Source organism: Trachymyrmex cornetzi, unplaced genomic scaffold (assembly GCF_001594075.2).
Source record: "Trachymyrmex cornetzi isolate Tcor2-1 unplaced genomic scaffold, Tcor1.1 scaffold65, whole genome shotgun sequence".
Taxonomy (NCBI): Eukaryota; Metazoa; Arthropoda; class Insecta; order Hymenoptera; family Formicidae; genus Trachymyrmex; species Trachymyrmex cornetzi.
The window spans coordinates 599,732-616,250 of record NW_017299970.1 but is presented as its reverse complement, the minus strand read 5'-3'; the positions used below and the strand labels follow the sequence as shown (position 1 = coordinate 616,250).

Here is a 16,519-nt window from a genome sequence, read left to right as displayed (position 1 = left end):
CTCTCTCTCTCTCTCTCTCTCTCTCTCTCTCTCTCTCTCTCTCTCTCTCTCTCTCTCTCTCAATTTTTTTTGTAATATTCTAACTTTCTCCTATAATAAAATTTAATGAAAATGAATTAAATATGTACATATATAATGTACCTTAAAAGTATACTTATATACATATATAAAATTTTATTGATAAATTATATATTAGCAAATTGAATAATCAATATGTATAACACTACACGTAAAAAAATTATATTGTATTAAGCCAACAGCAGCCTAATTGAAAATAATTTTATTTGTTTAATAATAGTATTAATGAAATAAATAACATTTTATTGAAACAAGAGTATGGCGTATTTATTCCATTAATATCATTATTGAAATAACAAGATTATTTCCAGTTAAACTGTTGTCGACTGTGGCTGTTATACGATCTCATTTTTTCCGTGTAATATTCAAAAATATTACATCAACATACTAAAGATAATACACAAAGGTATATATAAAACGTTAATAAATTTGATTTATTTTATATATAATATACTATTTTTATGATATACTATGTTAATATATTTATATATAAAATATGCACGTGCATACAAAATATTCCGGAAATTATGGTACAACCAAGGAAAGAGGTAATTCTACATAAAAAAGTATGTTAAAAATGTAGAATAAAATTTTTTCATATGGGGCTTTGTTTTCGAGAAAATCGATTTTGAACATTCGCCGAGTACATATACGCTTCGGTGTGCACTTAACTTTATCTCGATTTGTATCTCGCTGCAGACTATTATCTATGATCAAGTTTGTATTTATTATTATACTGAACAATTGAAAATGCACAATAAAAACAAGATATTCGAGCACGATAAATTTTATTACCTTATAAATTGTCGAAAATATTATTCATTCTGTTGAATACACAATTTTGTTCGACAAAATAAGTTTCTATCTCGGTTTCTATAAACGCGTTTCTAACATGTGTTTTGATGCTTTAATAATTAACTTAACAATTAAATTCATACCCGGTAAATATAAAGTCGATTTTCTGAAAAAAAAAACAAAGCATCATATGACAAAATTTCATTTTTTATTTACCTATTTTTTTCATATAGAGTCAGTAACCCCTTTCCAATTGTATCACGATTTCCAGAACATCTTGTATATAGCACTTATAAATATGTAAGTAAGTTTTCTCATATTTCGTCACTCTTATTTGCTGAGGCAGTATCCATGCAGACCCATCTGTTTCTTTATAAGTGTGCATTATGCAATTTCTGAACTTATTCTAAAATTGAGATTTTATATATATATATATATAACTCAATTTTGAAATAAGTATATACTTATACATATATAGAATCTGCAAGTCAGCGGGGAAGTGTTTTTTTTATGGCTAAAGTCGTTATGATCCTACAGTTTTTATAGAAGCAATTTGCATGCAGAGCGTAGAGTGGCGCATTGTGCAAGGAGATTGAACTTCTCGGGGTCAATTTAAAAATCCCGGTTCATTATTTTGCAAAACACGACATAGATCGACGCAAGCAAAATTACTACTATATCATAAAAAAACGGCTTCTCTCACTTCTCTTTTATATGAAAATAATGGCAGCATTTCTTCGGTGATGCGTGAGATGCTACATAATTTTTCGCGAATCTCATGAAAGATACTATTTAAATAATCGAGTTTTGACAATATTGACTTTCATAAAATCGCAATAAACGGGAATTCTTCGTTCAAAATAAGTAATAGAAATGCGATCTTAATACGAGAAATATGTTTTTCACATTTGTAATATAGAATTTATTTAAAAATCGCTCATAATAATTTCTTAAATAATTTTGAATTTTATATCAATTTAATCTAAATATTAATTTTTTCTTCCTCAACATACCTATATCATTGTGTGTGAATATAATTAATCACAATTAGAATCCAAATGTTCTTTTAATAAAATATTTAAACTACTGCTTGTTTCATTATATAACAGAATCAAATTATATTATGTTATAATAAGTACAATATTATTTTATATCATGATAATTATTGTAAAAAACATTAAGTAGAAATTTTTTATTCGTAAAATAATAATTTTACATTAAAATAAATATAATTTTAATTTAATATTAAAATAAATAAGTAATCAAAAAATGTTCAATACAACGCTCAAAAAATTAATATATTGTACAATTGGCAAGCGATTATGAAAATGTTGTAGAAATGGTCTTTTAAAATATAAAAAAATATTATATATATTGTACATTTTTCATTTAAGCATATTTTTAAAAAATATTTAATTAAAATGTACGATATAGCATTTCAAATTATATATGGTCGACAAGTCATTTCTACATTTGTCGTTGTTTATTCGCAAATATTTTATAGTTTTGTCATGCAAATATTTTCTAAACTGAGACTCACCTCTTTCACTTTGTCCCTTCGTTGTCTGGCGATGTGGTCCTTATCCTCTCCGCCGACAATTAATGGCAGCTTATCCGCAGGCGCTGGTGGCACTGTCACCAAAACCGTTTCTTCCTTGTGCACTATCAACGATGAGGAACTACTTGTACGCACTCGCGATTCACCCATGTCCGGTTTCTCTAATGTCTTTTGTTGTTGATACTCTTCGTTGATTTTTGCCTAAAAATTCAGCGCGCATTCGACATGTATTCCGCGATTATTTTAGATGGCATGCGAAAGTCATACATATACTTTTAATTAATAATTATTAATGAATGTGATATTTAATCACGAAATGCATTGATTTGTACTATTATATTTTTACATTCGAATATGGATTTATTTAGATTGAATATACAAATACATATAACCGCTTTTTTCCAATTTTTGAACAAATATTGTTTGTATTTCTAGATTCGATTCAAAAATAGAAATCGATGAGTTCAATTCAATCGTAAGGCATTGTTATTTTTAAAAAATGTATATATAAAAATATAATTAAAATAGAAAAAATGTATAACATATATTTAAAATTATATTTGAGCATCTTTTACTTTTCACATTTACTTTCTATTCATTAAGCTCATATATATTTATTTTTTAAATAAAAATAATAGTCAAAGAGTCTGTTCGAATATGCACATTCACACATATGTGGCAGTAAATAGGAAACAAACTACCGACATTTTAGTCGAAATAATTTCAATCTAAGCGATTGTTTATATCAATATCTGGTTTAAATGTTACAGCACAACAAACTTGTTGGATTTCCATGACTGGTTTCGCTATCTCTAATGCGTAATACAGACAATAATTATGCAAATGCACATTGCTAATTTTCGCTCAAACTAGATTAGTTGAAAATCGGACTCAAGAGATTACATTAAAAAATTTTTAATTAAAAAAATCAATACTCTTTATACTTAAGCCATAAATATAAAATAAGCTTTAGCTTTCGCTAGTCTACCTTATTAAACAAAAATAAAACACATAAACTTATTTTTTATTTTTATTTAACTCAGTATTTGTAAAATAAAGATGTTGTATCTTGTAAACTAAGATTGTAATCTTTTTTTCCGCCGTTAAAACTACACTATCACTTGCAAAAATGTATATGTATGAATATGAATATCCGCAGTTATTAAACACAAGAGTCCACAAATTCGTTAAACACACACACACTGAAATGACTGTACGGATTAGTCATTGCTACGGAAAGAAACCAATGCATTTCCACGAAAATCACGCATGCCATCTGTAATCTAGATTCCACGGAAGTACATTCATTTTCGCCTTGTTCACCTTCGAACAATTGCATGTTCTCGAATGCCTTACCGTTATAAGTATCATGTTAAAAAAAAAAAAAGAAAACTATGAGAATTACTTTCATATACGGAAAACACGTTTTTATTCAGTCTCATTAATTTCATTTCCACAAGATAGTAAAATAACGATATTTCCCTGAGAAAATGTCTGCTGAGAAACAAAGATTATTGAGATAATGACGACAAAAATAATAACGCAATATTATTAATCGCAGTAAAACATCTTTCTCTCGTCAATGCTTTTAAATAAATACTTTCTGTATATCCACCTTATATATCTCAATAATTGCCATTTCACAACTACTTATTGTTAGTATGATTACTACTTGGGTATGACAAATGCATATTCATGCGGAAACACGCGTACATGAACGCTACTCAACGATAATGCTATTTATATTATCGCGGGATATCTTCTTTCGCATGTTCACATAACGCTGCTCCAATAGATCGCATTTCCCTTCGTACACCACGTACGTTTTTATTCGAGTCGCTTCCCACGTAACAAGACTCGGAATAAATACAAAAAAAAAACAAAACATTATTGCATTCTGCGAAGCTTAGCTTCGTGGAGAGAGAATCTCAATTTTTAAACAACAAATTAAGATATTGCCATAATGGTGTAATTTACTACAGGATTTGACTGACAACCTTTCGAAAAATCGACAGCAACAACGTGAGTTTGATTTATGACGAAAAAGTGCAACGTGCGTTTAAAACGAGTCTTGATTATGATTTCCTACGAAAGAGAAGAGAACGGCGAAACAGAAATAACAGCGGGACGAGTCACGCGCGCGTACGAACAAGATAAATCATATTTGCTACATACAATTCTAATAGTACGCTTATCTGTATCAATTAACGTCTCAGTCAAAACTTCGATTTATATAAATTTTATCATAAAAGCGTAAATTTATCATAGAGAACATATCACACGTAAACAATCTGTTCGTTTATCCGTATCTATATCAAATTTAATGTGTATCTTTTTAACAAAAATTAATTTTTCTTTAAATATTATTTATTTTTCTTCCTTTTTTTTCTATAGAACAATTGCTAATCCGTTAAAAATCATCAGCTATAGATTTTAGCAAATTCATTAGATGTTGATCAATGAAATTATATATATTCTATTGAGAATTTTTGTAATTTTTACTTAGTTTCAAGGTATATATATAATCGATCATCTTCATCCAGATATTGAATCATGGAAATGCATCACCATACAAGGGCAAGTTCAAAGCACGATCTTGCGCAACCAACTCACGTTGAGTGGAAGGAAAAGAGCGCAAACGAAACGGAAGTTTTTCAACGTCGGTATCCACAGCAAGTCGCTAAAGATATCCAGTATCGTGTTTGTTGCCCCCGTTTACCGAGTGAAATTAAATAGACTTTAACCTGGACGAGTTCAAACAATCAAATCAGTTACGCAAGATACGCTTTAAAATGCGTCTGCATTTAATGGGAAGACATGAGAAAACAAAGCAAGCAAAGGGAACTATGCTCGAATGATTCTCGAACAAAATGAGATTTAAGAACGTTTCTCCAGATAACACATCTGATCCAGTTGAGCTTGAAAATAATTTATCTCCTTGAGTTCTTTATATGAATAGCCTAATCTATTCGAAACTCATTCAAAAAAAATTCAAAAATATATACAAATGTATTGATATACCTATTTATCTATATGATACCTTTAATAAAAGTAATACTTAATTTGCATAAAAATTCAAGTATGATTTATCCTTGTACAAAATTAAGAAAGAGAAAAGAGCAGAAAAAGAATGCCTTTTGAATCTGAAAAAAGTTTACAATTAGTAACATAAAAATAAAATCTTTTGAAATTCTCAGGAACACTATTAGAAATGTTGAGGCAAAATACAAACAAGAATTCATTATATAAGTCGAGAATCAAAAAAAGAATTTCCTTTAAACTCTGTGCTATCTGGATCCATATTTGCGAATAGACGCTCTCATGACGACGTCCTAATTTCAAAATATATACGTGTTGATCGTACTACGTTGCATCGAGATGCGCGCGGAATCGATCTCGATGATGATTATTATTATTATTAGATGTTAATATGATTAATTAATATCTATTAATGAGACGTCTGGTTCGGTTAAACAAACGGAGGTGATCGTTATCGGCCATTGAGACGGAATCGTGAACGAAGTGACAGCGCGTGGAGTTCGCGCACGTGCGTCAGCCATGTACGTTACAATGGCCGTATGTAAACAAACGTAGCGCGACCTAACGCAAACGGAGCATGTCCACCTTGTGCTTTCTACCGCGACGGTACTATTTACTGAAGGGAATTCAACATTGCGCGAGAAAAGTGTTTCCTGTTGACGACAAGGAAACTCGTTCAAGGGGCAAGGCATTCGAGAGGAGACATCGACACCCTTGAATCGAACGAGAGAGATCGATTAAAGGGGAGCGCGAATTTGCACCTGCAGCTTCTGCTTGTCCTCGACGAGGTGTACGTCTTGATGATCGCTACCCTCGTGGCCCGGCGGCACCGCGTTCGGATGTCCGATCGCGGACGAACGCGAGTCCTTGACGTCGCCGGAGGCGCGCGGTGGCACCGGCAGCAGCAGCTCCGGTCCGGCCTTCTGCATGCTCTGGTACACGCGGTAGACACTGTTCACGGCGGCACCGCCGGTACGAAAATCCGGCAGGTAGAAGAACGCACCGAAGCACACGACACCGAACGTCATGAATACCAGAAGGATCAGGTACTTCTCGCGCGGACGGAAGGACCGTCTCGAGAACAACGGCACCGGTACGCCGTTCGCAAGGCGCTGGTACGACGGCAGCACGCCAGTCGACGCGCTCATCTTACCGCGACACACCGACACACGTGCAACACACCGCGGCACTTAATCACCACCCCGGTCTTGACGGATACGCGAAAACTCGAGCACCCGTGCGCGTTTCGCACCCGTGGCTCCTCAGCCGTCATACGCCATTACGAATCGAGCACCACCTGCGTGAAACAGTTGACATCTCGTAATTGCTCCGAAGCGCCGATCAGCTGACGTGGCGCGCGCTCCAAACTGCTCAGCGACAAGTGGCTGCCTGCCTGTCCCTTTTCACCCGATATACCAATGCGGGCGACATCTGTCAATAACGTCAGGGATCTGACTTACCATCGGTCAGGATGTGGGAGTTACATATTTCTCAGCTGATAATAGCAAAGAGAAACCTAATCATATAATCGAGCTCTAAATAAAAAAGCATTAGCAAGTAACAACAAAAAGTTACAAACCTATATTGGTTATAATTATGTCGTTGTATATGGGTTTGCAATCATGCAAATGTAAAAATAATTAAATCAAATTGAACAATAAATTATTATGGTCTAATTAAAATGTTAAGTTTAGTATAAATTAATAATTAGTATTTAATATTTAGTACAATATTAACAAATCGTTATTAATAATTAGTTATTAACTATTAGCTTTTTTATTTATTGATTGTTAGTTATAATTAACGTAATATATATATACGTTATTTCTTAAATTTATTGTAACTACACGGAGAGAATTTTCTTTTAAAATTTATTCTTTCAGAGAATATTCTTTTAAAGTTTTCGTACGAAATGCAAGAGATCCGGGTTCGACTCCTGGTCGAGGTAATATTTCTCGCAATAAGAATTAATTATTTACAGATTTTAATATTAGTAAGATCATTTCGCAGATGATGCGAATAAGCAAAAAAAATTTGTTAAATTGCTAGTCAATTTAACTCGTGATATTACTGCGTAGTTTAGTAGAGTTAGCGATTCAAGACCGAAAAATCATTTCGGCACGCGTTTCTAAAGACTACATACGTAGGATATAAATTCACACAAGAATCATACAAGCATTTAAGATCCAGCTAGACCGTTTAAGACTTTGATTTCTATAGTTTGTGTTATCACATATACGGTCCTATAATATATTATATTGTTTTAAAATTTATCCTGAAAATATGATAGTTGTGGTACAGCATAATATATATATATATATTTTTTTTTTAAGATTTTTACCATGCACTTCAGTAAAATTAATTAAACTTATTTTATACTTTATTGTAGTTTTATTAATAAATGAGAGATTTACATTAAAATTCTTCGAAAGACACATTGTCGTCCCACGACTATCATATTTTCAGGGTAAACTCTAAGAAAAAATTCTCTCTGTGTGTGTGTAGAAATATCTCATTAATTATAAAATTAAACATATTCCTATTATCATAGACATGATTTAGACATGGTTCAAAAAATTTAACTAGATAATATTGTAAGGGAATTTTATTAATGTTACAATAAAAGTAAAGTATTTTTAAAACAAAATACTCATACAAAAAGTATAAAATCGACCATTTGTACATTGATCTTACAGCTCTTAAAAGTAAGTAAAGTAATACAATGTAATGCAATGTATGTTAATACACAAAATGTAACTTTAAAGATTGTTAACATAAAATAAACTCCACGCATTCTCAGAGATCAAGTTTCACCTGTTCCCTACATAATTCTTCTCTCATAATTTGCAATACAATTTCTATCCTAACAAGATAAGTTCTATGTAGCATGGCTAGTATCACAATTCGAACTTCTCATCTGCGCAATAAAATAAAATATGCAATTGCATAGAAATAGAAAATATGGTTCGCTCAACTATGACATACAAAATGAATTGTGCTGATTTAAAAAAAAGCGTGATTATATTTACGTATATACAAATAAACATATATACTTTAGATATGAATAACGCCGTAATTTAAATACATCGGTGAACTATTTTATAAAATACAAATGTCTAACAAATGATTTAATGTTATGTTAGAGTCTGCGCCTGTTACAATAATAATCTAATTTAATAAACTATATAAGTGCATTAAAATATGTCTAAAATAATAGGATTAAGTACAATTTTTCTACAAATAATATAAATTTTACAAAATAAGTCTCTACTAATAAAATTTGTAACAATACTTTTGTGTTTGTGGACAATCTTTTTGACAATCTTTTCTTAACTCGTCTCAATTTTAAGGGTAGATTAATGACAAATTGTTGATCCACGTTCCTTGTAATGATACTATATAATGGTACTATATAAAATGACACGTACTTGATTTTCTGTTCGCTCTTCCATTCCTCGATTAATCAAGTATTATAATTTTTACTAAATTAGACGTTAGCTCTAGATTTCTCTTTTACTCTTTCGCCCCTGTTCTATCATATCGTTGTCGAATAACCAAAAACTCAACAAAAAAGATAAAAAAAAATATGTGTGTATGTGTGTGAGAAAGAAAGAAAAAGTGAAAAAAAAGGAAATAAATTAGTGGAATACAATAAAATATTAAAAAACTTTAGTCTTTTTTAGTTCAATTTACTTTGAATTGGCCCATTTCGACATTAAAAAATAGAATGTTTTCACTGTGAATTTTTATTAAATGTTCTCAAGTTTAATAACCTTTGTCATTAAAATTAATAAATTGTCATTAATAATAAAGTATTCTAATCATACACATCTAATTGTATAACTAGTAGCTGCACAATGAGGGTCTTTAATCAAAAATTATCTAATATTTGTACACAATAACATAACTAATATTTATATGTTTCGGTACTTCATCGAATGTCATTTAAAACATTATTGATTATACTATATATTTAATTTTACATCTCATTTTTCGAAACTATGTAAAAATTTATTAAATTGCATGCAAGAAATGAGCATTGCTTAATTTTTGGTGTTGTATTTTGCAACGCAGATTATTTAAATTGTAATACAATGCGACTATAGAAAATACAAACATTTTAGATTTTTGTAAACATCAATGACTTGTTATTTTACTGATATACTATATACTAATAAATTTGCTACAAAGAGAGCAGAGCTACTTTTTCGTCAGCGAAGATCAACATTCGATGAAACCGGTATAAGTCTTTCAATCGTCTTCATACGAAGAAACTCAAGTAGTTTTGTTAGTCGGTCTGAATCGCGACATGTAAAAATCGCAATCCGAGCAATATAGTGTTGGCTCAAGTACATTTCTCTTTCGACAGAGATTGCAGGGTGTTACGTGTGCCCTCACGGTGGTCGCAATGCCTGTTGGCGTCTGCAAAGGAGGCTGCGTTACCATCGGAACAACCTTCGCAGTAGACATCGTAAAGTGCATCTGTTTGGGAAGTGGAGGATGCTGATAGGCGGGATACTTCGCATTTGGCTGTATTTGACCATTCTGCATCGTCTTAGGATACTGATTAGGCACCATAGGACCTTGTTGCTCTAGCTTTTGATTGTGAGACAATTGTCGCTGGTAGTTATCATGCCTCTGCTGATAATTCTGCGTGTTTTGTTGCTGTTGCTGCTGATAGGCCAGTGAATTAGATGATGGTTGATACTGCGGTATTGGTTGGCCCGCTCTGTTTTGTGGAAGAACAGTCTGATAGGGATGACCCTGATAGGAACTTTGAGAATATTGACTTTGATATAGACTTGGCGATTGATTAGGCGGATAAAATTGCTGTTGCGAATGCTGGACAGTTATTGGGCTGGCATTGTGAGAAGGAATTCTTTGATTCAAAGTATTCTGCGGTTGAACAGTCGCTTGCTTGTTCATTTGATTATGCTGCTGCTCCAATTGATTATGCAATTGCTGCTGATAATATGTTCCATAACCGTTTTTCTGAGGTAATATTTTTGTTTGTTGCATTCCATTTTGAATGTATTGTCCATTCATTTGCGTCGGATAAGGACTAGCTGGTTTCTGAGTTTGCGATGAAGGAATAATTTGATTTCTTGGATGGGACGCTTGCGTTTGCGGATATACCGACTGCATATATTGCGTGTATCCATTCTGAGTATATCTGATTTGCTGTTGCAGCTGCGGTGAATAGGATGTCGGTTTCGAAGTGTTCATGGGAATACTAGGATAGCTTTCTTTACCATCGACCACGTCTTTACCTTCGTTTCCACAAGATCCACAGGACTTCTTATCCATTAGTGATCCAATCGAATCACTAGAATTCTTTCGTCCAAACGTAGGTTTAATGGTGTCTGGAATTGGATTAACGCTCCTCAATTGATCCTGGAAAGGTGTCGCCGGTACGCTATCGGCTTCGCTCTTTAAAGGAAGGGTCCGTTGTTGAAATTTCGCGGCAGTATTTTCACGGATCGTCTCTGCCTCCTGAAGACTTCTGATTTCTCGTAGTACTTGAGCAGTTTCAGGTTTATTCATCGCAGAACGTAGTACTCTTTCCAAAATAGGATTAGGTATATACGAATCCTTTTCGTCGTCCTCCGCTGTTGCAACAAGCACCACTTGATCACAAAATGATACGCTTTTCTTTTTCCCAATCCGCCGTTTCACCTTTCGCGGAGCAATATCCTCCTCGCTTGGCAGAATCGTTGTGTTTTGTATAGTGTTCTGCATCGCCACTTCGCTGATGTCATCTTCCGGACAATCAACAGGCAAACCATTCTCATGCGGGAGTGTCAAGGACATGGATAACATCGCGGCATTTAATTCGCTCTGTTGAACAGATTCATTTGGCGGCACCATTGCAATAAAGCTGTTTTGGCTGGAACTCGAATCAAAACTAGAGTTTAAAACAGTCTGGGAATTTGAAGATTCTATCTTCGTGAAGACCACGGAATTCTCAGAAGATAATTTGGCTGATTTTGTATCCTCTATCGATGACGGTTCCTGAGATATATCCGATGCTAACATCGGAGAAACGCAATTTACATTCTGCTTCGTTTGAGGTTTCACGTCTGAGTCAGACTTCAAGGTCGGTTGGAGCTTGATCTGTTCAAATCTAGCAGCCATATCTTTTACCGAAGAAGCAACTCTCGGACAGTCCGTAACGTCACGACCTTGATCATAACTCTGTCCAAGATTGCTCATCATTAAATCACTAGTTCTTCTAGCGATAGTCGGTCCTGGAATTGTCGGTATTGACGGAGTCCTAACTTTTGGAATGTCTTGATTTAAAGGTCCTTGTCTCTTTATTTTCCTTTCTGCCTGTTTAGCTTGCAGTTCTCTCAACCACGTTTCGCTTGATGACTTCTCCTCATCCTCGTGCTCCTGCATTCGTTTCTCTTTATTTGAATCATCAATTAAAGTCTGCTCCCATTTGTTTTGTAACTGCGCTAACAGACCGCCAATCTGTTGCGTTTCGAATTGCTGCGCACGTTGTTGTGGTTGAACAGAAACATGATGCTGCTGAGTTTCTTGAAGATGAGTCGGCTCATCGATCGGTGGCGGCGGTGGCGGGAATTCCTCACTAGCTTGTCTCGAATGCGATACTGAATGAATTAATGGATACGGCGGTGGTGGGAAATCTTCACTCGGTTGTCGTGAATGCGAAATATTGCCGTTTTCGGGATAAGGTGGTAAGGAATCTGACTGAAATTGTTGTTTAACGGGACTCTGTTCATTGTGCACGTCTGCGCGAGTGACAACGAAGGTCGGCTCATATAGTATGCCGTTAGCATACTGTACAACGTCATCTTGAATTCTAGGCTTATTGTTGTAATTTGTTTGACATGCTCCAGAAATATTAGTATTTTGTTCATTATAAGAGGGGAGAAATGGCAGCGAATGCGATTCCAAGGAATAATCAGCATAGTCTGAGTTTCTGTTTGTCACGTTAGGTGAGTTGCTCGAGTTCATGTGATTCCAATAATTATTTTGTTCTTGCGATGAGTTGGATGCGCATCGATTGTCCGACAAAGGATATGCAGCTTTATCGGATTGCTGCTCATTGTGCACTTCGCCCGAACACTTAGACTTGCTAAGCTGAGAAGTGGTCCTGAGCGGAGGAGGCGGAGGCACTTTTGCCACGTGTAATACTTTGCCGGCGTTGCCATGAAAACTCTTTCTCATTAAACGACTTCTTTCAAGATTTGGATTACTGGTATTTCCAGGTCCATTTCCGGCGAATTCCAGATGTCCCTCTGACAAGTAACCGCTCAGTGATTGGCTTACATCATTTCCTTTTAGACCAACGCTGGAATCGTCTACTGACTGTTTCGGTAAGACGGATGATCTTTCCGCATTCACATTTGTCGGACCATCCTGCCCTTCTCGTAAATCCGGCATACTTCTGTTTTTCCTTTTAATCAATCCGCCCATAAGCAACTTTCTGCGTATCTTGTGCTGTTTCTTGCCCTGCTTCTGCTCGATCGCAGCTGTGTTATTGAGTTGAGTATTTCTGACGACAGTTGCGTTAATCTCGGTCTCTTTCGATTTATCAATCTTTACTCCTTTTGGAGACGGTGACAATCTAGATGGTGCTATCGAAAAATCCTTTGATACGTTCTTGTTCCTTTCTTCACTTCTCGCGCGTTTCTTATCTTTTTTGTCATCTTCACAACGTTTCGTACGACTAAACAAGCCAGTCCTTTGTGTCGGGCGATCATACAGCATATATTCCTCGTCCTCAATGACATTTACTGCTGTCGCTTTACTACGTAAAGTTTTCTTCTTCGGTAAAGTAGCATAAATCTCAATACTCTTCGTAACAGGTTTATCTGCCACTGTCGTTGATGCGTTCGTTAGAAGTTCTCGACTATTTTGCCGGGAATGATTACCTTTATCTCGCGAACTTTGCCTCGAGTGTTGACTCGATTTACTGTTCTCTCGCGAGTGTCTTCCTTCAGGCGCCCCATCTGGGAAGAAAGAGAGAGAACCCAATGTCAGATATATGTTTTTATTCTACACAATTTCAGAGTAATCATACCTCGATTCCTTACCTTCTTTGTCACCGTTAACAGTAACTTGTTCTTGCAGCATTCTCCTATGCAAACTCCTCGTTCTCATGACGCAAGTATTGTGTTTCATTCTTGCTATAGTGATTGTGTGTGGATTATTATACGGAGCATCCATCGCGGCTCTGGCTTTATTACTAGCCGCATTGCATAATGCGACGGCCGTGTTAAGATCGCCAGCATCTTCGGCGGCACGAGATTTATCCAGCAAAGCGTCCGTTTCTTTACATAATCGTTCACAATCGTCACCGGAAGAAGGTTGGTAACCTTCCGGTATTTGAGCAAGCTGTAAAAAATATTATCCAAATTACAAAAAAATACGCACAAACATCTCACGGTAATGATTGAGAAATTTAGATACTTAGAAGTTTATATACAATCTCTAAGCTCTTGTTATCTCTATCTTGTTAATTTCTTTTATTTACCTGTAAATTGTGCTTTAAACCCTGTTGAAGTGGAAGACTGTCCGTGGAAGATAAAGAATAGGAGTCGTAACCAGCGTCGTAATGGCCGCTGCTGCTGCTCGAGAGTTCCCCAGATTTGATGGGACTTTTAGGTACGCCCGAGTTTCTTTGCATTTTATTAACAATATATAGATACGTATTATCCATCGTAGTTGATGAACTCGATGACGCACTATTCCGATCACCAGACCAGTTACCAGAATCTCGTCTTCGAGGCACATTCATATGATCAGGGATGCTGATACCATCTTGCGGCGCTGATCCCACGCTTAAGCTACGCGTTAACTGCATCTGCTGCTTTTTCTGTTGCTGCATTACATTTTCCACGGCACGACGACTAATATACTTCGATTCTATTTCACCATCAACCGTGTCTACGCTCTGTGTGACATAATTTTTTTATTTTAATGTCAAGAAATTAAATGTGAAATCTATACGTATATGCTTCAGTAAAAGAAAAATCTATAAAAGATCATTTATGTATATTAATTATTGTACAACATACCTGTTTACCGAATATATTATTCTGGATGTCTGTGAGATTCTGGTAATCACTGTAAACGGTTCGCTGAGTGTAGAGATGCGGTGGACTGTCAGGATTAGGTGTGATGGCACGTCTGGCAGTGCTATTGATGGATGGCTTTTCAGGACTAGGTGTAATTGAACGGCGAACACTGTTCTTTGGAGACGTCTTTAGGCCATTATTATTCGGAAAAGGAATAATAGTCTTTGGAGCATTCTCGGTATTAACAGGAGTACCGGCGGGCGTCGCATATAGAAGTAGCAAAGGCTGATAACGACCTCTCCTACACTTTTCCACGACTTGCTCCCACCGAGGCCCAATTTCTTTAACAGTGGCATCGTCAAAATAGATCCACACCTAAAGATTTATTTTATCAATATATTAAACCTTGTTATAAACTGAGTCGCAGTAGTTAAAACTACTACCTGTTAATACGAAGGTAACACTGACCTTCAATTTTGTATGGAAAAAAAACGTAGAATAATGTTTCCCGTAATAGGTAACCACTCCTACGAGATTATGCACGGTAGAGGCACCCCATCGAGAGTCTACCACACTATGGAAGACGTCGCTAAGCCGAAGAGACGTGCCCACAGTCGCAAAAACGTCCATGATGTGCTCCAACGATGGTCGTTCGCTGTCCCAGACGACACCGACAGAAACTATTTCCGGCCGATTCATCAAGGTCCGACATATTTGGATTTTCGCACCGCAAGAACTCTGAGCATGAAAAACGGAAAGAAATATATTTTTAATGCAATACTTGTTATAAAATATTTAATATTAATTTTAACGATTACATATAAATTTTGATCAACGTGTTCTATTTTTAAAAGAAAGTTTAAAACCGAATATAAATTCGTGGAAAAAATGTATTCATAAAACTCGTATTCAAATGAGTCAGTTCTACGTAATCTTATTTAAAATCCAATCTTGAATGGTCTATGAATGGTCTACCACGAAATTGATGACAAAATACGCGGCAGAACGCGTAGAGCTGTACGTGTTAGTCACAGTTTGACCAAAGATTTATAAAATATGTTCGCCCACAGCTTTGCTTACCGGACAGTCACGAATGTCACCCATTCCGCCAGCTCTTCGGAGAAGTTGTCCGAAAAGATCCGGATTATTTCTAGAATTTAGTGGCGTTTGATGAGCTTGAGACGTCAACGCTGACGCAGACACGTAATGAACCATCTGAAAAAAACAAAGACAATTGTACATCTGCTTCCTTTTTTATTTAATAAATGTGAAGTTTTAAAAAAGTCCGGATTTATAAAATATAGATTGGCAAAGGAAGGACAATTGTTATATAATAATACAATTAAAAGTCATCAAAAAAGAGTTGGAAGAGCTCAAATATTTTTAATATTTAAGAAATAATAAAAGTCATATACATACAAACAGATTCAAAATCAAAATTATCGAAAGTAAATTGTAAAGTATCTCCTATAAACGTTGCTCACAAAAAAAGCAACAAATCTGATATACAATTTGTTGTATTTAATGATATCGGTAGAACAGACATAGAATAAAACTAACAAATTATGATGTAAATCGAAAAGATCTGTAAAATTTAAATTGAAATAAAAGTTGAAAGCAAATCTGTTATTTCGTGTTTAAATAATTTTGAATAATTTTTACGGTAATGGAATAATAAAATTATTTATTACATTTGATTGAATACAAAAGAAACAAAAAATGAATATCAATAAATTAATTTAAATTTAATTTAAAAAAACAATCAATCATGATTTTTTTCATTCTGCTTATCATATTATAGCAGAGTCAACCAAAAATTTGATGTGGGTGCAATTAATACAATCTGTTGCAATATCCTGATCAAATCTGTTACTGAACAGCCGGCATACTACTAACATTTTGCTTAGTGGATAACAGCAACTAGTTTCATGCTTTTTACGGTTCGCTGGTCAACGATGCCCGATGTGAACACGCCAAGGAAAACCAACTCCACCCACGAGAT

The 16,519-nt window shown here is 34.9% G+C and overlaps 2 protein-coding genes across 6 annotated transcripts in view; both read right to left on the bottom strand.

Moving 5' to 3' along the window:
* The window catches only part of LOC108767122 (mannosyl-oligosaccharide 1,2-alpha-mannosidase IB), a 396,105-nt gene extending 389,370 nt beyond the window's left edge, over positions 1 to 6,735 (bottom strand). For both annotated transcript variants that reach the window (XM_018516842.1, XM_018516843.1), the window contains exons 1-2: positions 6,232 to 6,735; positions 2,414 to 2,632 (exon numbers count right to left, since the gene is read on the bottom strand). In XM_018516842.1, the coding sequence (XP_018372344.1) occupies positions 2,414 to 2,632; positions 6,232 to 6,618 (606 nt within the window). In that variant the 5' untranslated portion in view covers positions 6,619 to 6,735. The remainder of the gene's footprint in view (positions 1 to 2,413; positions 2,633 to 6,231) is intronic.
* Positions 6,736 to 9,527: 2,792 nt separating this feature from the next.
* ec (ubiquitin specific peptidase echinus) overlaps positions 9,528 to 16,519 on the bottom strand; it is a 68,613-nt gene continuing 61,621 nt past the window's right edge. For 2 of the 4 annotated variants that reach the window (XM_018516848.1, XM_018516850.1), the window contains exons 5-10: positions 15,598 to 15,732; positions 14,986 to 15,255; positions 14,518 to 14,892; positions 13,974 to 14,393; positions 13,534 to 13,834; positions 9,528 to 13,449 (exon numbers count right to left, since the gene is read on the bottom strand). In XM_018516848.1, the coding sequence (XP_018372350.1) occupies positions 9,746 to 13,449; positions 13,534 to 13,834; positions 13,974 to 14,393; positions 14,518 to 14,892; positions 14,986 to 15,255; positions 15,598 to 15,732 (5,205 nt within the window). In that variant the 3' untranslated portion in view covers positions 9,528 to 9,745. The remainder of the gene's footprint in view (positions 13,450 to 13,533; positions 13,835 to 13,973; positions 14,394 to 14,517; positions 14,893 to 14,985; positions 15,256 to 15,597; positions 15,733 to 16,519) is intronic. The other 2 variants (XM_018516847.1, XM_018516849.1) reach the window with 1 other exon arrangement.